Here is a 26,990-nt window from a genome sequence, read left to right on the forward strand (position 1 = left end):
ATGCATCAAATCTGCGGGTGCATGCAGAACATCACAGGGGAGAAGGGTCGCGCAAGTCCAAGGTATGTGCACTTGCATGCACATTGAGCGCGTACAAGCACAATCTCTGTCCAGCACGGTCCAGCCACAGTATGTGCCTGCGGCATCACAGGCACACACATATGGACAAGAAGCCCTACAAGTGTGATCTCTCTACTGCAGAATTCAGCTCAAGCGCAAACCTGTCGTGCCACAAGCGGGGACACACAGGCGAGAAGCCCTACAAGTGTGATGTCTGCCCTGCGGAGTTCAGGCAGAGAGGGCACCTACAGGGTCACAAGCGGATACACACTGGCGAGAACATGCCACAATGAAACATTTCACCTTTATCAACGTACCAGCCACCGATGATGGCGGAATGCACGACAGGGGCTGCGATCGGAACAAAATGATCGATGCGATGATCGGTGCAGCGACATATGCTGCTCCCCCACACATGACAAGTGGTGTACAACAGCACGGCTCAAGCATGTGTAAGCGGCATGTGAACTGCGAAGGAAGAACCAAGAAACAAGGCACGCTTTTTCTGTGATGTGCTGTTTTCACTGGGGAAAGGAAGTTTCCCCAGGAAAGGAAAGGAAAAGAACCCTTGAGCTATCAACCATCGGCCAGTGGTCGGTTTTTGGTCGGCAGGCGACTTCGGCCACTGCACCTTGGACCAACGTTGGTCCCCAGATAACACAAAATGATCCGAGGAATGTCTCTGGGACGTCCCCCTGCATATGTTGTGGACGTTCGACCGTTGTGCGAATTTCAGTATTATTTCAGTATAGGTTCAGTACAAGTCCAAAACGCGTCTATATGAAACTCCTTTTCATGCCATATGGACGTCCATTGGGATCTCTATTGGACTTTCATATTGGACTTACTGGAATATGATGCATTCACTGGAAGAGGGCCTCCCTGCACAGCATGTCAGTACTGCAGAGGCTGTGCCCCCATACGGCTGTGTTCCCTATGTAAAAACTTCTTCTCCTGGATGGTGCTGCGCCGCAAAGCACGAGATTTCCTTAAGACCGCCCCCCCCCCCCATGACGGACCCTTAAATCCGCCCCTGTCAGGACACGTGCTGATCGATGCTATTTGAGAGGAGCCTTGTTGAAGAGAAAACTGTCACCAAACAACAGAAAATGTTCACTTGCTCTGACGTAATCAACGCTCGTCCATTGCGTGTGGCAAGGTACACATTTACTGGTTGCCCACTTCCGGTTGTTCATTTCCCGTCTATGCTTGACTTCTGGTTGTCCGCCCCCCAGTCTATACCTGACTTCTGGTTCGATACTCTCGATTACTATATGCAAGTTTATTTAATTAACCCTTAATTAGACTTAATTACTTGCAAGTACCCTTTAATTACGGACAGTAACTGCAGGATATGTGAGGTAACCTTGAATTTAATTTAGTTCCCTTTAATTATGTTTACTTGCATTATTAATTGCTCCCAATTCCTCTTTAGTTGATGTTCATTACCTTTAATCACATCGAATTACCTTCGATAATCTTTAATTTTATTTCATATTTATATTAATGACATATATATTACATTCATTGCCTTTAAACTCAACTTTGCTTTCCTTGCCTTTAATTACATACTTCTGACAACATTCAGTTATCCTTACACCTTACTGTTAATTGCATTCGACTACCCCGATTTCAAATCATTTACCCCCATTTACATTTACCCTCTGCCTCAGTGAGGCTTCACCATCTCACACACACGCATACATACATACAGCTTTTTCCATTTTGACACTCCTAGTGCTAGCACATTAAAAACAAGTGAGACCACGAAATATAGAAAGTTGGGCGGGTCGTATAGAAAATAAACGAGTCATACACCCTGTTTTTCGAAGCTGACACAGTTGGTGAACAGACAACACGGAGAAAGAAAAGGCAGACGAACAAAACACATCTCCATACAAAAGCAGGGCAAAAGGCAGAATCCACAAAGTGGTTTGTAATTCTTCTGCAAGAGCATGCGAACGAGAGGAACAGAAGAGATCTTTCTTTAAGGCTGCCGAGGAGAGTGCAGGCAAGAGGGGTCGCTGATAGCGCCAGAGGAGTGCAAACTTAAGGATGTCGAACCTTTTTCGAACCACGAAGTTCGATAATGGTTCGGTGAACCTCCGCCTTAACGAATTTCATTTTTGTGCGGTATTGTGCCTTAGTTTGGTGAGAAATGTTCTGCTTACGTTATTAGTCGACTACCAAACTGTCTATGGTCTCAATGTCTGATTTCTGCAATTTCAGGAACAAAAGTAAGCAGTGGTGGGCTTCGTATTAAGGATGAGCCCAGTGACGCTTGTGATGAAGCATCTTCGGGATGCACTTCTTCAAATGCGCAGTTCGAGATCAGCACAACCACAGTTGAAACACGATTCGAAACCCCTGCACCGATCACTACCGACAATGGACCCACTGAGCGACCCTCAGACCAGAGCGAGACTCGAGAGGCAAGCAAACGAGAGAAAGACAGGCCCTATAAGTGCAACTTTTGTTTGGCTACATGTGTTGATACTGGCCATTTGGAAGCTCATCAGAAAACTCATAGAACGAAGACATTTACCTGCGACACATGTTCTGCGACATTCCGTCATGCATCAAATCTGCGGGTGCATGCAGAACATCACAGGGGAGAAGGGTCGCGCAAGTCCAAGGTATGTGCACTTGCATGCACATTGAGCGCGTACAAGCACAATCTCTGTCCAGCACGGTCCAGCCACAGTATGTGCCTGCGGCGTCACAAGCACACACATATGGACAAGAAGCCCTACAAGTGTGATCTCTCTACTGCAGAATTCAGCTCAAGCGCAAACCTGTCGTGCCACAAGCGGGGACACACAGGCGAGAAGCCCTACAAGTGTGATGTCTGCCCTGCGGAGTTCAGGCAGAGCGGGCACCTACAGGGTCACAAGCGGATACACACTGGCGAGAAGCCACACAAGTGCGATATCTGTCCGGCACAGTTCAGGCATAAGACGAGCCTGTCATATCACAAGCTAAAACATACAGGCGAGAGGCCCCATAAGTGCAATCTCTGTCCTGCACAGTTCAGCCAAACCTCAAGCCTGTTGCGCCACAAGCAAAAGCACACAGGCAAGAAGCCATACAAGTGCAATCTCTGTCCGGCGGAGTTCAGACATGGCTCGAACCTGTCACGTCATAAGCGAACGCACACGGGCGAGAAGCCATACAAGTGTGACCTCTGTCCTGCAGAGTTCAATGAGAGCATAACGCTGCGGAATCACAAGCGAACACATACAGGTGAGAAGCCCTATAAGTGCAGTGTCTGTCCTGCAGAGTTCACACATGGCGCACACCTGTCACGTCATAAGCGAACACACACGGGCGAGAAGCCATACAGGTGCGATCTCTGTCCTGCAGAGTTCAGCAGGAGCATGAACCTCTCTCATCACAAGCGAACACACACAGGCGATAAGCCCTACAAGTGCAATCTCTGTCCTGCAGAGTTCAGCCTTGGCACAACCCTGTCACGTCATAGGCGAACACACACAGGCGAGAAGCCATACAGGTGCGATCTCTGCCCTGCAGCGTTCTGTGATAGAAGTTCTCTGCGGTATCACAAGCAAACACACACGGGTGAGAAGCCATACAAGTGCAATCTCTGTCCTGCAGAGCGACAAATTGAAGGGCCACGAGGATTTCGGGTAGATATCGGGTTTTACCCGAATTCTCAAAAACTTGTTAGGGGGGAACCATCGTGAAAAATTGGGTTTAACCTGAACACCAAGAACCCTACTTGTGTTATATGGCCAGCTGCCATTTGCATACCTTGTGTTTGTATGTTCCTTTTCAAAAAAAAGGAAAAGAGCTACGTACTGTTCCTATGCACGCATCTATTACTACCGGCAGGAGACAAAGGGGTAAACACTGGACCGACTGATGTCAAACGTACATGTTATCATTTGACGTCAAACACGTTACACATATATTACATAGATTACATAGTGTAATTTACGTATACTACGTATCAATTTATGGTCACTTTAACGTATAATAAATGAAACGAAATCTGTACGGTTCTCAGCACTTTTCTGTTATCTCTGCATTCGACTGTTGTTGACGCATATTTTCTAAAAATTTATTTCCCGACCCGAATGTTTCTTTGTAATTTGCAGGAGACAAGTGTTTCCAGCTATTTATTGAGGAAGAGGCAAGAAATACTCTGAGTCATCACCTTCCAGCGCATCCAATTTGCAACCCCAAGAAATGCTGCTCTCTCCAGAGTTCAGTGGCGACCTCGTCAGAGTAAAATCAGAACCACCTCATGTTGCATGGCTGCCAGAAGAGGCCCAGATGCAGGAACAGCACTGCAGAGAGTCTTCATCAGGAGGTAATATCATACTTTGCTATGGTAAGCGCATTAGGCCACTCCAGTGATGGCCACTAACTACTTCTACAGTAGTTTAGCTATAACTACTAACTACTTTGCGATGGAGTAGTTTAACTAGTAGTTTAACTACTTTTCAGGGGAGGTAGTTTAAACTACTTCTTTAACTACTGCATTGTGTTTTAACTACATCTCTAACTCTCTCATCTCTAACTACTGAACGTTGTCCATCAACACCAATCCCATTCTATAGTGTTCTTGGACACCTAAATGTGAATCACAAGCAGCGATGAAAGTGAAGATTTAGTGCACATGCACGGCACAAGTACTCTGCACCTCCATTCTCATCAAACAAGTAGCTCGAGGTAAAAGTCGGGCTTCTCAAACGGCGGACGAACATTTCTGATGATGTTGCCATACGCCCGGCTACCTCACGTCACATAGCCGCGAGGGATTCCTTGTTTTGCTTGTAGGATACGTATAGGTGGTCTTGTATGTACAGGTCATTCATAGAGCCTGAAGTTTTAGGGGTTTACCCGATTGGTCTCCGAATTTGCTCCCCGAATTGAAGGTTCACTCTTTAGGGCGAAACCCAATTTTACCCGGCAAATTGCCCTCACTGGGATGTCTGTAGGAATGCACTAACTTACTTGTTTGGCAGCAAATGCAGTTACATCACCGTTTGTACCAAACCACTACATTTAGTCTGAGTAACTGAGCCCGATTTCTCCCCGAATTTAGCATACCGGAAGTTTTTTCGCTCGAATTCGCACAAATTCAGTGCACATGTTTATTTACCCGATTTTTACCCCCCGAATTTAGAAAAAAAATATTTCCCGAAAACTTCGGGCTCTAGTCATTCACTCTGCGGCGGCACACCGTATACTTTTCTACCCATGACAGCAGTGACGGTGCACCGATCTGCTCCCGACGTGACGAGCTCCTCCCCTTAGTAAGCTGCTCTGTCCCAAGAAACTGCAAGACTCGGAACCTTTCACCCAATAGCCCTTTCCCATGCTTCGGCTCCAGCAGCATTCATGCCGTGCTGACCTTTCGTTACGGGAAGCAGCGCTCGCCTCTAGACCCAACATTCACCAACGCAGGTCAACTCTGAACCGAGATTAAGGGCCGCCAAAGCTTCAAGTTCATTCTTTTTTATGAACGCTACTCGGTGATGCGATGAATGTTTCAGTGACAATAACTTCCTTTAGTGAAGCGCAGCTGAGTGCTAAATTTAAGTTAAGAGACTTTTGATCTCGGTTCAAATGTTATTCGGGTGTTATTGGTGGAACCAGGCCTAGCTGCAACAGAGCACAACCAGGTTCAGAAAGGGTACAGGGTGGTGGTCGTCACGTGACTCTAAGCATTGCGATGTAATGATGCTCACTTTTTCCTCTTTTGTTTTACCTTAGGGGCGACACCTGGCAGGTGTCGCATTAAAGAAGAACCTCGAGAGGACCCTTCAAATGAACAACCAATCACAGAAGTGAAGACAGAGCCTTATAACGTCGCAAACTTGACAGATCAGGACCAAATGGGCCACAGCTTTGGCTCTGCATCAGAAGGTGATACAAAAATGTTGAAAGGGGTTTATTCCCAGGCTGTCATGTGGGCAGTCTTCAATAACCATTGAAACCAACAGCCATTGAACTGAGTTAAGGCAATAGTGTGGGCAAGTTTTGTGCATCACGAATGGGGAAAAACGGCGCGAAAACTGTTGACAACTGACTGAAACATTGAACATACGTGTTGTGCCACCAGGTGTGTAACCTGTCAGCTTGTCAGTGTGAATCGTGTCCAGTGCGCAGCACATATTTTCAACGAGCATTAGCTTCAGTGTTGATTGAAGACTGCCTGTGTGACAGCGATGGTAGCCAGCAGCAAGCTGAATGGTGTCGTATGGCCAGGAAAGGGAAGGCAACAGAAAGGCTCTCTAGTTTTCTGTCAGGCATGCATCAGCACTCGCCCTCTTCTGTGGATGGCACTCAAAGGTGGCAAAATAGACGCGAAAATTATTTAACGAATTTCGCATTATTGGAACTTTTGCAAGATCTAACCCACACAAGTAACTGCGTACCTATACAGCACATTTCACCTAATGGAATACAAAATCGTATTCTAGAAATCTCTTTGTCTGAACATTATGAGCTCAACATACTTGCCTCAGGGAAGATTACATCAACACTTTCGACATAGTTTCCAAGCGTTCTAGTTGTCTCGTGTCATACAGCCACAAGAGATTCCTTGTTTTCTGGCGTCGGAGTTGTCTTGTGTCATACAGCCACAAGGTTCCTAGTTTTCTAGAGTCCGAGCTGTCTCACGTTCAATAGCCACAAAGGATTCCTAGCTTTCTAGTGTCCCAGCTGTCTCGTGTCATACAGCCACAAGAGATTCCTTGTTTTCTAGCGTCGGAGTTGTCTTGTGTCGTACAGCCACAAGGTTCCTAGTTTTCTAGAGTCCGAGCTGTCTCACGTCCAATAGCCACAAAGGATTCCTAGCTTTCTAGTGTCCTAGCCGTCTCGTGTCATACAGCCACAAGAGATTCCTTGTTTTCTAGCGTCGGAGTTGTCTTGTGTCGTACAGCCACAAGGTTCCTAGTTTCCTAGAGTCCGAGCTGTCTCACGTCCAATAGCCACAAAGGATTCCTAGCTTTCTAGTGTCCTAGCTGTCTCGTGTCATACAGCCACAAGAGATTCCTTGTTTTCTAGCGTCGGAGTTGTCTTGTGTCGTACAGCCACAAGGTTCCTAGTTCTAGAGTCCGAGCTGTCTCACGTTCAATAGCCACAAAGGATTCCTAGCTTTCTAGTGTCCCAGCTGTCTCGTGTCATACAGCCACAAGAGATTCCTTGTTTTCTAGCGTCGGAGTTGTCTTGTGTCGTACAGCCACAAGGTTCCTAGTTTTCTAGAGTCCGAGCTGTCTCACGTCCAATAGCCACAAAGGATTCCTAGCTTTCTAGTGTCCTAGCCGTCTCGTGTCATACAGCCACAAGAGATTCCTTGTTTTCTAGTGTCGGAGTTGTCTTGTGTCATACAGCCACAAGGTTCCTAGTTTTCTAGAGTCCGAGCTGTCTCACGTCCAATAGCCACAAAGGATTCCTAGCTTTCAAGTGTCCCAGCTGTCTCGTGTCATACAGCCACAAGAGATTCCTTGTTTTCTAGTGTCGGAGTTGTCTTGTGTCATACAGCAACAAGGTTCCTAGTTTTCTAGAGTCCAAGCTGTCTCACGTTCAATAGCCACAAAGGATTCCTAGCTTTCTAGTGTCCCAGCTGTCTCGTGTCATACAGCCACAAGAGATTCCTTGTTTTCTAGCGTCGGAGTTGTCTTGTGTCGTACAGCCACAAGGTTCCTAGTTTTCTAGAGTCCGAGCTGTCTCACGTCCAATAGCCACAAAGGATTCCTAGCTTTCTAGTGTCCTAGCCGTCTCGTGTCATACAGCCACAAGAGATTCCTTGTTTTCTAGCGTCTGAGTTGTCTTGTGTCGTACAGCCACAAGGTTCCTAGTTTTCTAGAGTCCGAGCTGTCTCACCTCCAATAGCCACAAAGGATTCCTAGCTTTCTAGTGTCCTAGCTGTCTTGTGTCATACAGCCACAAGAGATTCCTTGTTTTCTAGCGTCGGAGTTGTCTTGTGTCCTACAGCCACAAGGTTCCTAGTTTTCTAGAGTCCAAGCTGTCTCACGTTCAATAGCCACAAAGGATTCCTAGCTTTCTAGTGTCCCAGCTGTCTCGTGTCATACAGCCACAAGAGATTCCTTGTTTTCTAGCGTCGGAGTTGTCTTGTGTCGTACAGCCACAAGGTTCCTAGTTTTCTAGAGTCCGAGCTGTCTCACGTCCAATAGCCACAAAGGATTCCTAGCTTTCTAGTGTCCTAGCCGTCTCGTGTCATACAGCCACAAGAGATTCCTTGTTTTCTAGTGTCGGAGTTGTCTTGTGTCATACAGCCACAAGGTTCCTAGTTTTCTAGAGTCCGAGCTGTCTCACGTCCAATAGCCACAAAGGATTCCTAGCTTTCAAGTGTCCCAGCTGTCTCGTGTCATACAGCCACAAGAGATTCCTTGTTTTCTAGTGTCGAAGTTGTCTTGTCTCATACAGCAACAAGGTTCCTAGTTTTCTAGAGTCCGAGCTGTCTCACGTCCAATAGCCACAAAGGATCCCTAGCTTTCAAGTGTCCCAGCTGTCTCGTGTCATACAGCCACAAGAGATTCCTTGTTTTCTAGTGTCGGAGTTGTCTTGTGTCATACAGCCACAAGGTTCCTAGTTTTCTAGAGTCCGAGCTGTCTCACGTCCAATAGCCACAAAGGATTCCTAGCTTTCTAGTGTCCTAGCCGTCTCGTGTCATACAGCCACAAGAGATTCCTTGTTTTCTAGCGTCGGAGTTGTCTTGTGTCATACAGCCACAAGGTTCCTAGTTTTCTAGAGTCCGAGCTGTCTCACGTCCAATAGCCACAAAGGATTCCTAGTTTTCTAGTGTCCCAGCTGTCTCGTGTCATACAGCCACAAGAGATTCCTTGTTTTCTAGCGTCGGAGTTGTCTTGTGTCATACAGCAACAAGGTTCCTAGTTTTCTAGAGTCCGAGCTGTCTCACGTCCAATAGCCACAAAGGATCCCTAGCTTTCAAGTGTCCCAGCTGTCTCGTGTCATACAGCCACAAGAGATTCCTTGTTTTCTAGTGTCGGAGTTGTCTTGTGTCATACAGCCACAAGGTTCCTAGTTTTCTAGAGTCGGAGCTGTCTCACGTCCAATAGCCACAAAGGATCCCTAGCTTTCTAGTGTCCTAGCCGTCTCGTGTCATACAGCCACAAGAGACTCCTTGTTTTCTAGCGTCGGAGTTGTCTTGTGTCATACAGCCACAAGGTTCCTAGTTTTCTAGAGTCCGAGCTGTCTCACATCCAATAGCCACAAAGGATCCCTAGTTTTCTAGTGTCCTAGTTGTGTCGTGTCATGTAGCCACAAAGACTTCCTAGTTTTGTGGTGTCCTAGTTGTCTCGTGTTATATATCTACAAGGGATTCCTAATTTTCTAGCGTTCTAGTTTTCTCGTGTCATACAGCCACAACAGATTCCTATTTTTCTAGTGTCCTAGTAGTTGCCTCGTGTCCTATAGCCACAAAGGATCCCTAGTATTCTAGTGTCCTAGTTATGTCGTATCATATAGCCACAAAGACTTCCTGGGTGTCAGCCGTCCTAGTAGTCTCGTGTCATATATCTACAAGGGATTCCTTGTTTTCTAGCGTTCTAGTTTTCTCGTGTCATACAGCCACAAAGACTTCCTAGTTTTGTCGACTGATGTTGTTGTACGCAATTCGAGGTGTGTGCTGAGGGCTACTCACTCTGCGGCAACGCGGCACACATTCTGGTGCCAGCGATGACAGCGCTCCGAACTGCTCCCGACAGGACATGCTCCTGCAGTTAGTATGCCGCTTTGTACCCGAGAAATGAGACGCGCGATAGAAAGTTCTACTAAGTTCAGATAGACACACAGGGCAGACATAGAGTCTCAAAAGGATATTTTGCACAGGCTGTGCCTATCCTTTCTCACGCTATCCCATTCCCACCCTTCCGGTACCCCTTTCACCCTTCCAAGACCTCTCACCCAACAGCACTTTCCCACGCTTCAACTCGTTTCGTTAAGGGGCCGTGGTGCACGCTTTCTAGGTGTAATAGAGCATGTAACCAGGCTTAGAAAGGGTACAGGGGCAGCAGGCAGATGACTTGCATATACTTGCAATGTGGCTCACTTCTCTCCCCTTTTTGTTTTACTTCAGGTGCAACGCTTGGGATGTTTCGCATTAAAGAAGAACCTCAAGAAGACTCTTCGGATGAACGTCCAATCACAGTAGTAAAAACAGAGCCTTATAACGATGAAATCTTGGCAGAGAAGGACCAGATGGGACACAGCCGTAACTCTGCATCAGAAGGTGAGACAAAATGCTCAAGGGGACTTGTATGCGCAGTCTTCGATAACCATTGAAACCAACAGCCGTTGAACATGTGTGCAGCACCACCAAGTGATTTGGACCCAGTGTTCTTTGAGAACGTGTCGCGTTGTACAGTTGGTGGTGCTGTGCATGTTTTCAGTGGCCATTGGCTTCAGTGGTAATTGAAGAGACTACCTGTGTGACAGGTATATTAGTCAACACCAAACTGGATGGCACCATGTTGTCAAAAGAAGGGATGCAACAGAAATGCTTTTCAGTTTTCTGTTTGTCATGTATCAGCTCTCCAACACTTGCTCTCTTCTATGGCAGACTCCCAAAGGGGGTGAAAATAGACGCAGATATTCTTTGTCCAATCCGATCGATCCATGCTCTGAGGAAGGAATGAGCCGGAGCGTGTTCCGTGAGCTTTTGTTCCGCACTGCACGTGGGGTAATTAGGGATAGCGAAACGGAAAGTGCGACGGTCACCCCTCCTTGGTGTTCGGCATGTGTATAATTTGGAAAAGGTGGCAACACTAGAGCCGATGCATAGGTGGGTATATCTCGCTCGAATAAACAGCCACGCATGTTCACATGTTTGAATTACTGGGCACTTTCCTCACACTGCAATACGCTCGAAATAATCCGAAAATTTGAATTTACGTGGCCTCACCCTGTCAGATGCACAGTTAAAGGGGGCACTAAAATGTAAAAACCACACGCTCTCAAATGAAAGTTTGTGCTTCAATTAGCGGGATGCGAGCAAAACTAGTTCACACAGCGCTACCGTATAGAAGAAAAACGCAATGAAAACGCAACCGTCTTTGGTGCCAACGAATGGGATCCACAGGAGGCAAAGACTGGCGGCATCCAATGAGACAGCAGGAGAAGTGCACGCTTACCTATCATGTCCATATGGATTTATTTTTATTTATTTATTATTATTTGGAAATACTACTGGCCTCCGTCTAGAGGCCAAAGTAGGAGCAGTACAATTTAAGAAACAGGAGAATTCAAGCATTCAACGATCATTGAAAGAAACAAGTTTAGGTACAAATTGATCCACTAGTTTCAGATGAGACCACATCATCCGGTAAGCTATTCCAGTCGGTAATAGTGCGAGGGAAAAACCAAAACTGAAAAGCATCGATTCTGCAACCGTATGGCTTGGTATAATAGCTGCGCGTACTACATGTTGGCCGCCCGGCAGGTAACTCTGCGTATCGGCCAGTGTCAATGTTGATTTTTCCACTGATCATATTATACGAAATTTTTAATCCAGCTGCCTTGCGTCCACGATCCAGTGTTTCTAGTCCTGCTTTACCGTATAGGTCTGAAACAGAGCCGAGTTGCCTATACCCAGTGATGGCCACTAACTACTTCTACAGTAGTTTAACTATAACTACTAACTACTTCGTGACTGAGTAGTTTAACTAGTAGTTCAACTACTTTTCCGGGGAGTAGTTAAAACTACTCCTTTAACTACTGCAATGTAGTTTAACTACATCTATAACTACTTAACGTTATCCATCAACACCAATCCCTTGTAGTGTTCTTAGACACCTAAATATGAGTCACAAGCAATGATGAACTTTGGCTCAAGCCACTGCCACGATCGTCAAATACAAAGCTTGCGGCGGGATTCTTTCTGTGCCTACGCTGTAAACTAAGTTGCATAATTATTTCACAGCAAATGAGGCTTCACTGGACAACAGTGTTGCGGACTTAAATCCAGGAATTTGATTTAAATCCATCAAAGGGCTCGTCGATTTGATTTGGGATTTGGTTTACGAGGAAAATATGGCGACGATTTCGATTTGGATTGAATCACAATTTTGGCACATGATTTGGATTTGGATTGAATCAAGTTTTTTTCGACGGAATTGGTTGTGTATGTGATCAAGCTCCTGAAGGAAAATGGTTGGAATTTGACTGCTGCGAAATTTGACGTTGATGGGCGGGCTGATGCTTTGTCAGTCGTATCTGAGGCCGTCTCTGTAATTACGTTTTTACAAGACATTTGGCTGAATTGCATTTCACGTATGTTTACACATGATGCAATGCAACTCTTAATGATTAGCAGGTCTAAAAAATGTTTGGATTTGAGATGGCTTGCCTTGCATCCCGCCATCTCGGTTCCCAATGTCCTGCCAAAAGTTATGTTTCGTTTAAAAAGAAACACCATGATTTTTTTTTTTATTGCGTGAAGCAGTCTACGGACACTGTTTGTAGACTCCTTCAAGTTTAAGAGCTGGTTTGTCTGTCAGACATACCACCTCTAAGGCCTATAGCCATCTTCCCTTCCGAGCACTAAAGGTACGTCATGCAATACTCTCATACATAATCACATGGGTAATTCGATGTCTAATTCACAACGGTATCACAGCTTTCTATGATTTCTTAGAAATGGAACGCATTGGAGAAAGCACACCACTGGTGCTCTGAGCTCAGGCAATGTACGTTCGAGAAAAGGACTACCATACACGTATTTTGTCTGTTGGGGTAGGGTACTGCTCTCAAGCGGTGAATCACCCCAGGCCATAGTCATGATTTAGTTGTTGTTGTTGTTGTTGTCTGTTGACGTATTGGTCCTGAACTGCGACTGAATGTTGAGGTCATTTGTGTCCAGGAACAGGAATGTGAATGTTGGTTGCTCTTTTTCATAGTGGCTTGCTTATGGTCAACTTGGTGCCACCGCAGAACTCGTACCGCAAGAACGAATGACGGAATAGTCCTCTATTTAAGCGAGTGTAGAGTAAAGGATGATGTTGTTTCCCCTCTCTGCTATTGGATGTCCGCAGTGGCCCGCTACCGGCTGCTTTCGGAAGTAGCGAAACATATATTTGCGGTACCTGCAAGTTCTGGAGCAGTTGAACGAGTGCTCTCTGCAGCCAGCCTGATCAAGACCGCGAAAAGAAACAAGCTGCAGCCAGCTACATTGGAGCAGCTGGTCTTTCCAAACAAGAACCTGAGAGAACAAGACTGCTTACGCGTGTTGGGCGGATGTACTATTTAGTTTGTTATAACACACTGCGGTGTGCTGCACGTAGCCGTCACATTTAACACAACATAATTCCCGGCAGTTGGCTTTATCATATGTGCCGAGTAAGCGTATTTGACAAATATGTTACTCCGATTTCCACGCGAAAATAAAATGTCAGTGTCAACCTTGGCATCGCTATGTTGGCTGTTCATACTCTTCGCTGCAGGTGAGGTTTATAGGTGTTTATACCATGTCACGGTCTTATTCAGCGAATGCATGCAGTAATTGTACGACCTTGTAGACATGGTCAGCTGCATGCTACAGTTATTTCGGGAACTTTAGCCCCCGGATTCGTTGACGAATTTGATGAATCCTGATTTAAAACCGGATTTGATTTAGCACACCAAAAACAAATCCGGATTTAAAATGACTTGATTTGTCGCCTCATGTTTAAATCCGGACTTGATTTGGATTTGATTTGCGGTGTTCCGAAAAACATGGATTTGATTTAAATCCAATTTGACTCGTTAAATCCGCAACACTGCTGGACAAGCATTAAAAGTGAAGACTTAGTACACATGCACGACACAATTGCTCTGCACCTCCGTTCTCATCAAACAAGTAGCTCAAGGTAAAAGTCGGAACCACAATCCCGCCTTAAAGCTTGCGGCAAAATCGGAAGTAGTTTGCGCCTTCAGTAACCTAACTACTGTAGTTAACTACTTGAAATAGTAGTTTAACTAGTAGTTGCCACTACATTTCTGCAAGTAGTTGATAACTACTTTTTAACTACAACCTGGTAGTTTAACTAGTAGTTTAACTACATGTAGTTAACTACTGGCCATCACTGCCTATACCTGTTAAAAATAAATCTCAATGCTAATGAATCCGTAACAGGATTTGGAACGGGTTACGACCGTAGTGTTGTGTATATGCGCGGCATGATGCTCACTGCTGTGTGTCTCAATACCGATTGACTGAATCGTAGCCCACAGCAGTTCTCGCGAACGTTCCACTGACAACATTTGTCCTCGTATCCTTCGGACAGTGACGCCAGTTTGCCGTAATTTCGCGCGTATAAGCCACACCACAGATAAGCCGCAGGACGCATTTTTAGGAACGTTTTGAAATTTTTCTGGCGGATAAGCTGCACTGGCAAATAAGCCGCGGGCAATACGAGACAACTGATTTGTGCGACAAATGAGACCGTAAAGAAGGCCATAAACCAGTTGGCCCATACTCCTAGTCGGCATGGTGTACAACAAAGGAGGTCAGCTCTAGAGTTTTACAAATATCGGATTGTGCCCTTGTTGGGCGTTTTTCATGGATTGATGGGTCAGTGGTCTTCCAGTAGACGTGAATCACTGTCACCACTTTCGTTAAAGCTGCTTGTGGGAATGCACCAGGAAGATCTATCTACTCGAATGTGGACCCGTCCCTGTTCGTGCATCGGCGGGGCCGTGCTGGTCCAGAGACACTGTCGGCCTTTTCGTTAAAACCGACGTATGGGGAAGATGCCAGGAAAAAATAGTCATCAGATAAGCCGCGCCGGTGAATAAGCCGTGGAGCGTCCGTGAGAGAAAAAAATCGTGCATAAGCCGTGGCTAGTACATGTGAAATTACGGTACTTCGCAAAGTGCACTATTGCGTGCTATGTATCTCCATGGAGTGGTAAGCATGTACTGAAAGCACCGATGCACGAGTTGAAACGACGTTCACTGCATAGCGCCAACGCAAGAACGAGCCCGGTATAATCTCGATTGTAATTCCGTAACAGAATCAAAGTTTTGAATTGTGATAACAAGATCGGAAGTACAACGTGACATGTAACGTACGAGGGGCGTTCAAGTCAGACCGGGAATTTTCGTTTTTCACAAAAGTAAAATGAACTTGCAGGCGAGAAATTATGTTTTATTTTTCGACGTAATCTCCAGCTGCACTAATGCACTTGTCCCAGCGTTTCACGAGGGCTTGGATGCCAGCAGCGTAGAAATCCTTACTGGCGCGTAGCAGCCATGATCGGACCGCATTCTTGACCTCGTCGTCGCAGCTGAAGTGGCGGCCCCCAAGGAACGCCTTCAGTGGCCCGAAGAGATGGAAATCGCTTGGGGCGAGGTCTGGACTGTAAGGGGGATGTGGCAGCATCTCCCAGCCAAGTTCCTGTAAGGTGCGTGTCGTGAGATGCGCGTTATGCGGGCGTGCATTGTCCTGTAGGAGGAGGACTCCTTTGGTGATGAGACACTTTTGCTTCAGCACCTTATGCACACCCCTGAGAACCTGGCAGTAATATGCACTATTGATGGTGGTACCACTGGGCAGAAAATCAACATGAACAACGCCAGCCTTGTCCCAGAAAACCGTGGAAAAACGTTGGATGTTCTCAGGAACTCTGACACTGGGCTGTTAGCCGCCCAGGCAGGGATCGTCCTGCATTGATGTACGACCGTCTCGGAACCGTTTGCACCACTCAAACGCTCTGCTGCGGCTAAGTGTATCGTGGCCATACTGAGCCTGAAGTCTTCTTTGAATTTCAGATGGCCTTACGCCTTTCATTCACGAGAAACTTCATTACAATTCGCTGTTCGATGTGCGCGCTCACCTCGTTGTCGGCCAGCTTGTCCAGCAAGTGTCTTCTGTTTTGCACAAACTTTGGACCACCACGTGGTGAACGCGGAGGCCTGTCGCGTGTGAAAATGACGAAAAAGAAGTAGCGCGAGCCACTTGTACACTCAGGAGTCAGAAAGTCCCGGTTTGACTTGAACACCCCTCGTAATTTGAAGTCAACTTATTTTTGCATTTTAGAGCCCCTTTAATAATTATGGGTTTTTGTTGTTGTCTCGCAGTCGTAGAGTGACACATTTAACAGAAGAGTGGGAGGCGTGCCAAATTTTAAACTGACTTTTGAAAACTGTACCATTCATAGTATAAAGGTGGGGAAACCACACGAGGAGGAAGTGGCTCTGGTAATACCGTAATGTCACGCGTATAAGCCACACCGCAGATAAGCCGCAGGACGCATTTTTAGGAAAGCTTTGAAAAATTTCTGGCAGATAAGCCGCACTCGCAGGTAAGCCGCAGACAATACGAGACGACTGATTTGTGCAACAAAGGAGACCATAGAGAAGGCCAAAACCCTGTGGTCCATACTCCGGGGTCAGCTCTAGAGTTCTACCAAGATCGGATTGTGCCCTTGTTGTGCGTTTTCCATGGATTGATGGGTCAGTGGTCAGTGGATCAGTTCGTGAGAACAAGGCCGGAGCCTGGAGAACTGCTGAAGGCCAGACCGAGGATTACGGATGGGTTGCTGACACAGTTCCCGCAAGAGGTTATGCATAGGGTCTCTCTCAAAAGCCTTCTGTGAGGGTCCACTTCAGGAGCCTTTACAATTGTTTCATCCCATAGACGGAAGCAATCAGAGCAGTCCTCCAAATGCTTGGCAATTTCGGAGTTTGAAGCTTTATTTTTTACTTGTAATGAATGCTCTCTGAAGCGATCATTTAAGCAACGTTTTGTCTGGCTAATATAACAGAAACCACAAGTTAGGGGGATCTGATACACAGCGTTTGAAGAACAGGGGACGAATTTGTTCCAGTGATTCTTGCAGGTAGCTTCAGGATTCGCAAAAGGTGTGAGGCGATCAAGACGGACGTTGTTCTTGAAAACAAGGTTGATTTGAAATTTCTTCGCAACGGCCAACAAGTTGTGAGACACTTTGTGGAACTAAGGTAATACCACACGTTTGGAGACAGAAGGCTTAGTTTCAGGCGAACGAGGAAGCAGGTGTTTAAGAAAGCATTTAGCACCTAGTAGCATATGTTGGGGGTAACCAGCATCATTCAAACGGAGAAGCTAACTCTCAGCAGAGGGAAGATTATGATGATTCTTGTATGTGAAGTAAAATTTTCAGCTGTGTTTGAGACTTCGTGTTGTGTCTGTCCTTCCGTGTTCCCTAGTCTCGGGGCTTTTACGTCATGCATGGGCATGGCTGTTGAAAACACGATCTTGGTAGGCTGACTCGTAATTGTTACATCACGTTGACGAACGTGCAGCCTTTCTGTATCTAGATTCCATTGGTCAGACTAAGGAATAGAAAAAAAGGAAGTCAGTGTCACTTTTATTAGCAAGAATATGTCTGCACCCTTGATGTCCGACTCCTACTAGTATTTCAGGAGCAAGAGAAAGAAACGGTATGCTCCCTATTAAGGACCAGCCCAGAGGAACTGGTGATCGAGCATCTTCAGGTCCCATTTCTACAGATGCACAGTTCAAGGTCGACGCAACAACAGCTGAACTGCAGTTCGACAACACAGCACTGGTCACCACGAACTGTCGACCTACGGAACAACCTCTCGAGCAGAGTAAGACTCGAGAGGCAGGAAGATTAGGCCAGGAGAAAGAAAGACCGTATAAGTGCAACGTTTGTTCAACTACGCGCATCGAGACCAACTGCTTGAAAGTCCACCCAAAAAGTGACAACACAAAGACATTTGCACGTGACGCATGTTCCGAGACATTCCACGACCAGGCAACCCTGCGAGAGCATGCAAACCATCACACAGACGAAGGGTTGCAGAAGTGCAGGGCGTGTGCACTTGCAGGCGTGTCTAGCTCACGCAACGGCAATCTCAGCACTGCAGAGTTCAGCCTGAGCAGGAGACTGCGGTGTCACAGGCAAATACGCACCCTCAAGGAACCATATAAATGCAATATCTGTCCTGCACATTTCAGCGATAGTGCAAAGCTGCGGAATCACGCGCGAATACATACAGGCGAGAAGCCGTAGAGTGCAACCTCTGTCCTGCAGAGTTCAGCCAGAGTGGACACTTGTCGCGTCACAAGCGAACGCACACGGGCGAGAAGCCCTACAAGTGCGATCTCTGCCCTGCAGCGTTCAAAGAGAGCACCAAGCTGCGGAATCACAGGAGAAGACACACGGGTGAGGAGCCGTACAAGTGCGATCTCTGTCCTGCAGCATTCACCGATAGCACGAAGCTGCGGAATCACAGGCGAACACACACGGGCGAGAAGCCATACAAGTGTGATCTCTGCCCTGCAGCGTTCAGAGAGAGCACCAAGCTGCGGATTCACAGGAGAACACACACGGGTGAGGAGCCGTACAAGTGCGATCTCTGTCCTGCAGCATTCACCGATAGCACGAAACTGCGGAATCACAGGCGAATACACACGGGCGAGAAGCCATACAAGTGCGATCTCTGCCCTGCAGCGTTCAGAGAGAGCACGAAACTGCGGAATCACAAGCAGAGACACACGGCCAAGAAACCCTACAAATGTGATCTCTGTCCTGCAGAGTTCAGGCATAGCACAGGCCTGTCACGTCACAAGCTGACGCACACGGGCGAAAAGCCATAAAAGTGCGATACCTGTCCTGCAGAGTTCAGCGCCAGCTCAAAGCTGTGAAATCACAAGCGAACACACACGGGCGAGAGGCCCTACGAGTGCAATCTCTGCCATGCAGAGTTCAGACATAGCACAAGCCTGTCAAATCACAAGCGAGAACGCATGGGCGAGAGGCCGTACAAGTGCAGTCTCTGTCCTGCGGCGTTCAGCGACAGCAAGAGGCTGTGGAATCACAAGAGAAGACACATGGACGAGATGCCATACAAGTGCAATCTCTGTCCTGCAATGTTCAATAATGGCACAAGTCTGTCATGTCACAATCAAACACACACACGTGAGAAGCCATACAAGTGCAATCTCTGTCCTAGAGCGTTCAGCGTGAGAGCGAACCCTTCGCGCCACAGCGAGCGCACACAGGTGTGAAGCCCTACAAGTGCAATCTCTGTCCTGCAGTATTCAGCTGGAGCACGAACCTGTCACGTCACAAGCGGACACACACAGGCAAGCAGTCGTGAGGCTGTCTTCTGTTCCGCGGAGTTCACTCACGGCACGCGCTTGCGATGCCACAAGCAGACCTAGTGATTGCACAACTGACGAGCAAGATTAGATATGTCTATTACTAGATACGTTCGCCACTTCTTTTTTTTTCAAATTCCTGTCTGTGAGTTACTCATGATGGCCTAACAAATCTGGTATTTAAAGTGCGTGTCAACAATAAACGTTTCAGTTGAGTGTACACAGTCCTGTTGTCTTCTTCGTTTTGTGTGTGTGTGTGTGTCTCTTGCTCTGTTTACGTTTGGTACTGTCACAGGCAGACACACACGAGCAAGAAGTCCTTCAAGTACTCTGTGAAGTTCATCCATAATATGCAGCTCCAACATCACAAGCGGATATACACAGTCTGGAAATGAACATATGTAACGTGTAATATGTTCTTCAGAGCGCTACGCTGCAGAATCATAAGTGAACCCACACAATGATCGGGGAGCCCTTCAAGTGCAATGACTACCCTGCGGAGCTCAGCCACATCAATGGAACAGGGGCATAACAAGCAGACGCACACGAGCGTGAAGGCATAGAAGAGCATTCTTTGTTCTGCAAACCTGAGGCAGAACGCTATAAGCGGACATACATGGGTGTGAAGCCATACAGATGCAACCTCCATGCTGCAGGAACACATACAGCTCCGACTACGAGCAGCTAGGGCTAACACGAGCACGGGCTAGTTCAGCCAGAGCACTGACCTGTGGTTTGACATGTAGCCAAGACATGCTTTGGATAGAAAATGTACAAGTGCAGGGGCCACGTACACTTCAAAGACCATCCAAGTACCCCTTTAATTTTTGTCGCACGTCCTTAACGCAGAAGGCCTGTAATGCACAGTGAGAAAAAGGCTGTACGGAGCATAGGTGGGGAAGTTACTTTTATTTTGTAGTGCACTAACGTTACTCATTACTTTTTTCAAAAAGTAACGCATTACGTTATTCACTACTGTTGCGGTAGTAGGTAATGTGTTATTAACGCCGTTACTTCTGATAAGTAGTGCTGTTACTGTTGCATTACTTCACTGTTTTTCTTTACAACATGTTCCATTTTTGGTTGAGTCACATAAGTACATTCCGCAAATCAATACAAGCAATGTTAGGCACAAACAAAGGTCTCGCATGAACACAACTTACATTTACGATTTATCGCAACACAGTAGTTGATGTTCAAAATTTTCATCTGTGAGCTTCGCCCGTTTGGCTGAGAGGACGCCTAATGACCAGCGAGTGCTCCTTGTCAAGGTTGATAGAGACGGTGACCTTTTATCTCACACAGTACAAATCCAAACAGCCAATCCCTTGGTACTTTGTTACTTGTTCAGAGCGTAGAGGCTATTTTTCTGTCGCTTTTGCTCCATTCATCCGAAAAATACCAAAGGGAGTGAAAAATCGAGGTGGTAAACATAGGTGACATCTCAACCAGGGTTGGTCAATAATCCTTCTTTTGCGTTCTTCACGTTGTGACCTGCTTGTCATAGTTGAGAATGAATAGAAAATATCAGAGATTTTCTCGGATTTTGCAGGCACGGTCCTCCCTCAAGCTTTCAAGTTTAGACGATGAAGCAATATTCCCGAACGCGCAGTAATGCATGACGCCGTTACGCGTTAGTAAAAAATGTAACGCGTTACTATATTTCACTACTCGAACGTAACGCGTTACTCCCCACCTATGGTACGGACACAGTCCGTATCCCACTGTATTTTATTTCTGTTGTCTGTTGGGACCACGGAGAAATCCTCAAAACCGATTTACCATGTGGAGTATGAACCGAGGTGAATGCTGCCGACCTGACCGTTGCCGGCGAGACAATAAAGAAACTATACAAAGTGTTTCATGAGAGGATGTTACTGAGATCCTAAAAATATCATGGAAATACACTCATACTGACATTGGCCATAGATTGCGGCCGTTTACGTTATTAATGCTACGCATTAATTGAACTAGGTTGCGTAATTAAGTACTAAATGGCACTAAACATTGGCACTAAAAACATTGCCAAACAAATGCGGCATTTCTCTTCCTGAATTCAGAAGCCTGCGGCCGTTACACACTATTACCAAAATTATATTTTTTGCAAGATTTCTACAAAAATTTGGCAGCCAAAAAATTACCTCTGGGTGAAGCGTGCTCGCTTTATTTGCATACTGTCTGCTCCGTCCAGGTGCCCTCCCCCTTGTGCGAGAGGACAATAAACTATGCCACAATGAAACATTTCACCTTTATCAACGTACCAGCACAAGCCACCGATGATGGCGGAATGCACGACAGGGGCTGCGATCGGAACAAAATGATCGATGCGATGATCGGTGCAGCGACATATGCTGCTCCCCCACACATGACAAGTGGTGTACAACAGCACGGCTCAAGCATGTGTAAGCGGCACGTGAACTGCGAAGGAAGAACCAAGAAACAAGGCACGCTTTTTCTGTGATGTGCTGTTTTTACTGGGGAAAGGATTTTTCCCTAGGAAAGGAAAGGAAAAGAACCCTTGAGCTATCAACCATCGGCCAGTGGTCGGTGTTTGGTCGGCAGGCGACTTCGGCCACTGCACCTTGGACCAACGTTGGTCCCCAGATAACACAAAATGATCCGAGGAATGTCTCTGGGACGTCCCCCTGCATATGTTGTGGACGTTCGACCGTTGTGCGAATTTGGTTCAGTGCAAGTCCAAAACGCGTCTATATGAAACTCCTTTTCATGCTATAGGGACGTCCATTGGGATCTCTATTGGACTTTCATATTGGACTTACTGGAACATGATGCATTCACTGGAAGAGGGCCTCCCTGCGCAGCATGTCAGTACTGCAGAGGCTGTGCCCCCATACGGCTGTGTTCCCTATGTAAAAACTTCTTCTCCTGGATGGTGCTGCGCCGCAAAGCACGAGATTTCCTTAAGACCGCCCCCCCCCCCACGACGAACCCTTAAATCCGCCCCTGTCAGGACACGTGCTGATCGATGCTGTTTGAGAGGAGCCTTGTTGAAGAGAAAACTGTCACCAAACAACAGAAAATGTTCACTTGCTCTGACGTAATCAACGCTCGTCCATTGCGTGGTGCAAGGTACACATTTACTGGTTGCCCACTTCCGGTTGTTCATTTCCCGTCTATGCTTGACTTCTGGTTGTCCGCCCCCCAGTCTATACCTGACTTCTGGTTCGATACTCTCGATTACTATATGCAAGTTTATTTAATTAACCCTTAATTAGACTTAATTACTTTCAAGTACCCTTTAATTACGGACAGTAACTGCAGGATATGTGAGGTAACCTTGAATTTAATTTAGTTCCCTTTAATTATGTTTACTTGCATTATTAATTGCTCCCAATTCCCCTTTAGTTGATGGTCATTACCTTTAATCACATCGGATTACCTTCGATAATCTTTAATTTTATTTCATATTTATATTAATTACATATATATTACATTCATTGCCTTTAAACTCAACTTTGCTTTCCTTGCCTTTAATTACATACTTCTGACAACATTCAGTTATCCTTACATCTTACTGTTAATTGCATTCGACTACCCCGATTTCAAATCATTTACCCCCATTTACATTTACCCTCTGCCTCAGTGAGGCTTCACCATCTCACACACACGCATACATACATACAGCTTTTTCCATTTTGACACTCCTAGTGCTAGCACATTAAAAACAAGTGAGACCACGAAATATAGAAAGTTGGGCGGGTCGTATAGAAAATAAACGAGTCATGCACCCTGTTTTTCGAAGCTGACACAGTTGGTGAACAGACAACACGGAGAAAGAAAAGGCAGACGAACAAAACACATCTCCATACAAAAGCAGGGCAAAAGGCAGAATCCACAAAGTGGTTTGTAATTCTTCTGCAAGAGCATGCGAACGAGAGGAACAGAAGAGATCTTTCTTTAAGGCTGCCGAGGAGAGTGCAGGCAAGAGGGGTCGCTGATAGCGCCAGAGGAGTGCAAAGTTAAGGATGTCGAATCTTTTTCGAACCACGAAGTTCGATAATAGTTCGGTGAACCTCCGCCTTAACGAATTTCATTTTTGTGCGGTATTGTGCCTTAGTTTGGTGAGAAATGTTCTGCTTACGTTATTAGTCGACTACCAAACTGTCTAAGGTCTCAATGTCTGATTTCTGCAATTTCAGGGACAAAAGTAAGCAGTGGTGGGCTTCGTATTAAGGATGAGCCCAGTGACGCTTGTGATGAAGCATCTTCGGGTTGCACTTCTTCAAATGCGCAGTTCGAGATCAGCACAACCACAGTTGAAACACGATTCGAAACCCCTGCACCGATCACTACCGACAATCGACCTACTGAGCGACCCTCAGACCAGAGCGAGACTCGAGAGGCAAGCAAACGAGAGAAAGACAGGCCCTATAAGTGCAACTTTTGTTTGGCTACATGTGTTGATACTGGCCATTTGGAAGCTCATCAGAAAACTCATAGAACGAAGACATTTACCTGCGACACATGTTCTGCGACATTCCGTCATGCATCAACTCTGCGGGTGCATGCAGAACATCACAGGGGAGAAGGGTCGCGCAAGTCCAAGGTATGTGCACTTGCATGCACATTGAGCGCGTACAAGCACAATCTCTGTCCAGCACGGTCCAGCCACAGTATGTGCCTGCGGCATCACAAGCACACACATATGGACAAGAAGCCCTACAAGTGTGATCTCTCTACTGCAGAATTCAGCTCAAGCGCAAACCTGTCGTGCCACAAGCGGGGACACACAGGCGAGAAGCCCTACAAGTGTGATGTCTGCCCTGCGGAGTTCAGGCAGAGAGGGCACCTACAGGGTCACAAGCGGATACACACTGGCGAGAAGCCACACAAGTGCGATATCTGTCCTGCACAGTTCAGGCATAAGACGAGCCTGTCATATCACAAGCTAAAACATACAGGCGAGAGGCCCCATAAGTGCAATCTCTGTCCTGCACAGTTCAGCCAAACCTCAAGCCTGTTGCGCCACAAGCAAAAGCACACAGGCAAGAAGCCATACAAGTGCAATCTCTGTCCGGCGGAGTTCAGACATGGCTCGAACCTGTCACGTCATAAGCGAACGCACACGGGCGAGAAGCCATACAAGTGTGACCTCTGTCCTGCAGAGTTCAATGAGAGCATAACGCTGCGGAATCACAAGCGAACACATACAGGTGAGAAGCCCTATAAGTGCAGTGTCTGTCCTGCAGAGTTCACACATGGCGCACACCTGTCACGTCATAAGCGAACACACACGGGCGAGAAGCCATACAGGTGCGATCTCTGTCCTGCAGAGTTCAGCAGGAGCATGAACCTCTCTCATCACAAGCGAACACACACAGGCGATAAGCCCTACAAGTGCAATCTCTGTCCTGCAGAGTTCAGCCTTGGCACAACCCTGTCACGTCATAGGCGAACACACACAGGCGAGAAGCCATACAGGTGCGATCTCTGCCCTGCAGCGTTCTGTGATAGAAGTTCTCTGCGGTATCACAAGCAAACACACACGGGTGAGAAGCCATACAAGTGCAATCTCTGTCCTGCAGAGTTCAGAAGAAGCACGGACCTCTCTCGTCACAAGCAAACACACACAGGCGTAAAGTCCTACAAGTGCAATCTCTGTCCTGCAGAATTCAGCCTTGGCACAACGCTGTCACGTCATAGGCGAACACACACAGGCGAGAAGCCGTACAGGTGCGATCTCTGCCCTGCAGCGTTCTGTGATAGCAGGGCTCTGCGGAATCACAAGCAAAAACACATGGGAGAGATGCCATAAAAGTTCAACCTCTGTCCTGCAGAGTTCAGCAAGAGCACGGACCTGTCATGTCACAAGCAAACACACACAGGCGAGAAGCCATACAAGTGCAATCTCTGTCCTAGCGGTCTGCTGTCACGAGCGCACACACAAAAAAGTGACCTCTGTCCTGCAGCGTTCACTCACAGCACGAACCTACGATGCTACAGGCAGCCCTGGTGATTGCACTATAGTGATAAGCAGGATTAGATATGTTATTTTGTTACTTCTGTGCTGTGTAGTTCAGCCGGAGCTCGAGTTCTATCACGAGCAAAAACACGTGGACAAGAAGCCCTATAGCTGCGATCTTTGTACTGCAGAGTTCACCCAGAACGCTAGCCTGTCGTGCCACAGCCAGGGACACACAGGTGAGGAGCCCTACAAGTGTGATCTCTGTCCTGCAGAGTTTGGCAATAACACAAAACCTGAAGTATCACAAGCTACAGTACACGCAGGAGAGAAGTCCTGCAGACTTCATGGACAGCAGGAACTTTAAGAACCACAAGCAGACACACGTGAGCGAAGGGCCCTGCAACTGTGACCTCTGTACTGCAAAGTTCAGCTCTAGGAACAGCCTGCTGCACCACAAGTGGACGCACACGGGCGGGGAGATATACAGAACATTCCTGTTCCATGAACTCGAGGCAGATCACAGACCTGCAGCATTGCCATGAGCGGACCTGCATGGGCACGAAAAATGTACCCTCTGTCCTGCAGAGTTCAGCCACAGTGCAAACACACACCAGCCGGGAATCACAAGTTCACAGAGTTCCACAGAGTAGCACAAATATTGTGCAGGTAGGTACGGCACAACACACGGTACAAATGTCACAGAGATAGGCATGACACACTTGAAATAGACTGTACAAGTGCAGATGTCACATACACATGAAAGAGGGCGTCCAAGTGTCAGTTCTGTTCTATTTCAGTTGTTGTCCTGGTGACATAAAGGAGCACGGCTGTACACATGCTATCTGTATGCCGTTGCATGTTATTTCTGTTGGATGCTTGTTCTGGTACTCGAACGCATGAACGGACCAAGGTTAGAGAGAGTTGAATTGGTGCTGGACTGGGCAGTGATGCATGTGAAATCTGAAATAGTGTACCCAGTGCCAAGGAACAAATAACCACGGAAAGGACATCATCACGCAGGCTGTGTACTGCCAACCAAGGTTTATTTCCTTTATTTCCATGCGCAGAATTCCTATTCCCGTTTGATTATTCTTGTGACAAACGCACCTCTGCTAAACCGATGAAATAAACAAATAAATCAACCTGAAGAAATAAAAAAAAATCTGCAAGACGAACTTGCAGCCAACTTACCACTATGCAACCAAACCAACTTGTAACCAGAATCCCGGGAATTACCTTTTCTTTCACGAGCATAGATTGAGAAGTTACCCATCAAAAAGGAACTCGTTACGAGTTAAGGTACCGTGTGAAAAATGTAAGTTAGTAACAAAGTTCTTCGGCCTGAAATGTAACTCGCAGTTACGGAGTTACTTATAGAAAAGAACGAGCTACTTCCAAGTTACTTCGGACATAAAATAGCATTACGCAGATGCAGCACGCGTGAACAGTTGAGGGCCTTGAGTTGCGTGCGGAGGAGTGCAACACGCTTAGATCGATTTTGCATATGTTCCACAGTTGGAACGCTTTGCATCTTACTCCCTGTGGGCGCACAGTGGTTCAGCTTCATTTTAATGCAGTGGTTCTTACTTCCTCAATAGAATACTGTCATTGATTCAATGTCACGTTTTATGGCATAAAATGGCATTAAAGGACTCGAGGGAAAGCGAGAAAATAAGTGGACGTGAGTGAAAAGCGAATCAAGTAACTTGGAACTTAGCTTTAGTTACTTTGGCAAAGTTACCCAACAGACAAAGGAGTTCCTGTGAAAGTTACCACGGCACAAAAGTTCCGAGTTAAATTACGAGCTACCAAAAAAAAAAAAAGAATGGAACGTAGTTACAGTGACGAGTTACCTCGAGCTCTGGTCACTAGCATACGTCGTGGAATGCATTACAATTTGCC

General features: G+C 46.6%; 2 protein-coding genes across 2 annotated transcripts; both read left to right on the forward strand.

Moving 5' to 3' along the window:
• LOC135388861 (zinc finger protein ZFP2-like) lies at nt 1-3,764 on the forward strand. The gene is made up of 4 exons (XM_064618711.1): nt 1-62; nt 152-333; nt 381-554; nt 2,290-3,764. The coding sequence occupies exons 1-4, from the start codon at nt 1-3 to the stop codon at nt 3,762-3,764; spliced, it is 1,893 nt and encodes a 630-aa protein (XP_064474781.1).
• Nucleotides 3,765-4,184: 420 nt separating this feature from the next.
• LOC135378745 (zinc finger protein 883-like) lies at nt 4,185-25,084 on the forward strand. The gene is made up of 4 exons (XM_064611831.1): nt 4,185-4,393; nt 5,803-5,955; nt 10,154-10,306; nt 23,323-25,084. The coding sequence occupies exons 1-4, from the start codon at nt 4,270-4,272 to the stop codon at nt 24,936-24,938; spliced, it is 2,046 nt and encodes a 681-aa protein (XP_064467901.1). The 5' UTR covers nt 4,185-4,269; the 3' UTR covers nt 24,939-25,084.
• Nucleotides 25,085-26,990: the final 1,906 nt, after the last annotated feature.

The sequence above is a fragment of the Ornithodoros turicata genome, chromosome 1, assembly GCF_037126465.1.
Source record: "Ornithodoros turicata isolate Travis chromosome 1, ASM3712646v1, whole genome shotgun sequence".
Lineage (NCBI taxonomy): Eukaryota > Metazoa > Arthropoda > Arachnida > Ixodida > Argasidae > Ornithodoros > Ornithodoros turicata.

Excerpts from the sequence above, each read along its gene's own strand:
- LOC135378745 (XM_064611831.1), top strand. The coding sequence starts at position 4,270 with ATGCTGCTCTCTCCAGAGTTCAGTGGCGACCTCGTCAGAGTAAAATCA. Across the intron at positions 4,394-5,802 it reads CAGAGAGTCTTCATCAGGAG|GGGCGACACCTGGCAGGTGT; the intron begins GTAATATCATAC and ends GTTTTACCTTAG. Across the intron at positions 5,956-10,153 it reads CTTTGGCTCTGCATCAGAAG|GTGCAACGCTTGGGATGTTT; the intron begins GTGATACAAAAA and ends GTTTTACTTCAG.
- LOC135388861 (XM_064618711.1), top strand. The coding sequence starts at position 1 with ATGCATCAAATCTGCGGGTGCATGCAGAACATCACAGGGGAGAAGGGT. Across the intron at positions 63-151 it reads AAGGGTCGCGCAAGTCCAAG|GCACACACATATGGACAAGA; the intron begins GTATGTGCACTT and ends GCGGCATCACAG. Across the intron at positions 334-380 it reads TCACAAGCGGATACACACTG|CCACCGATGATGGCGGAATG; the intron begins GCGAGAACATGC and ends TCAACGTACCAG.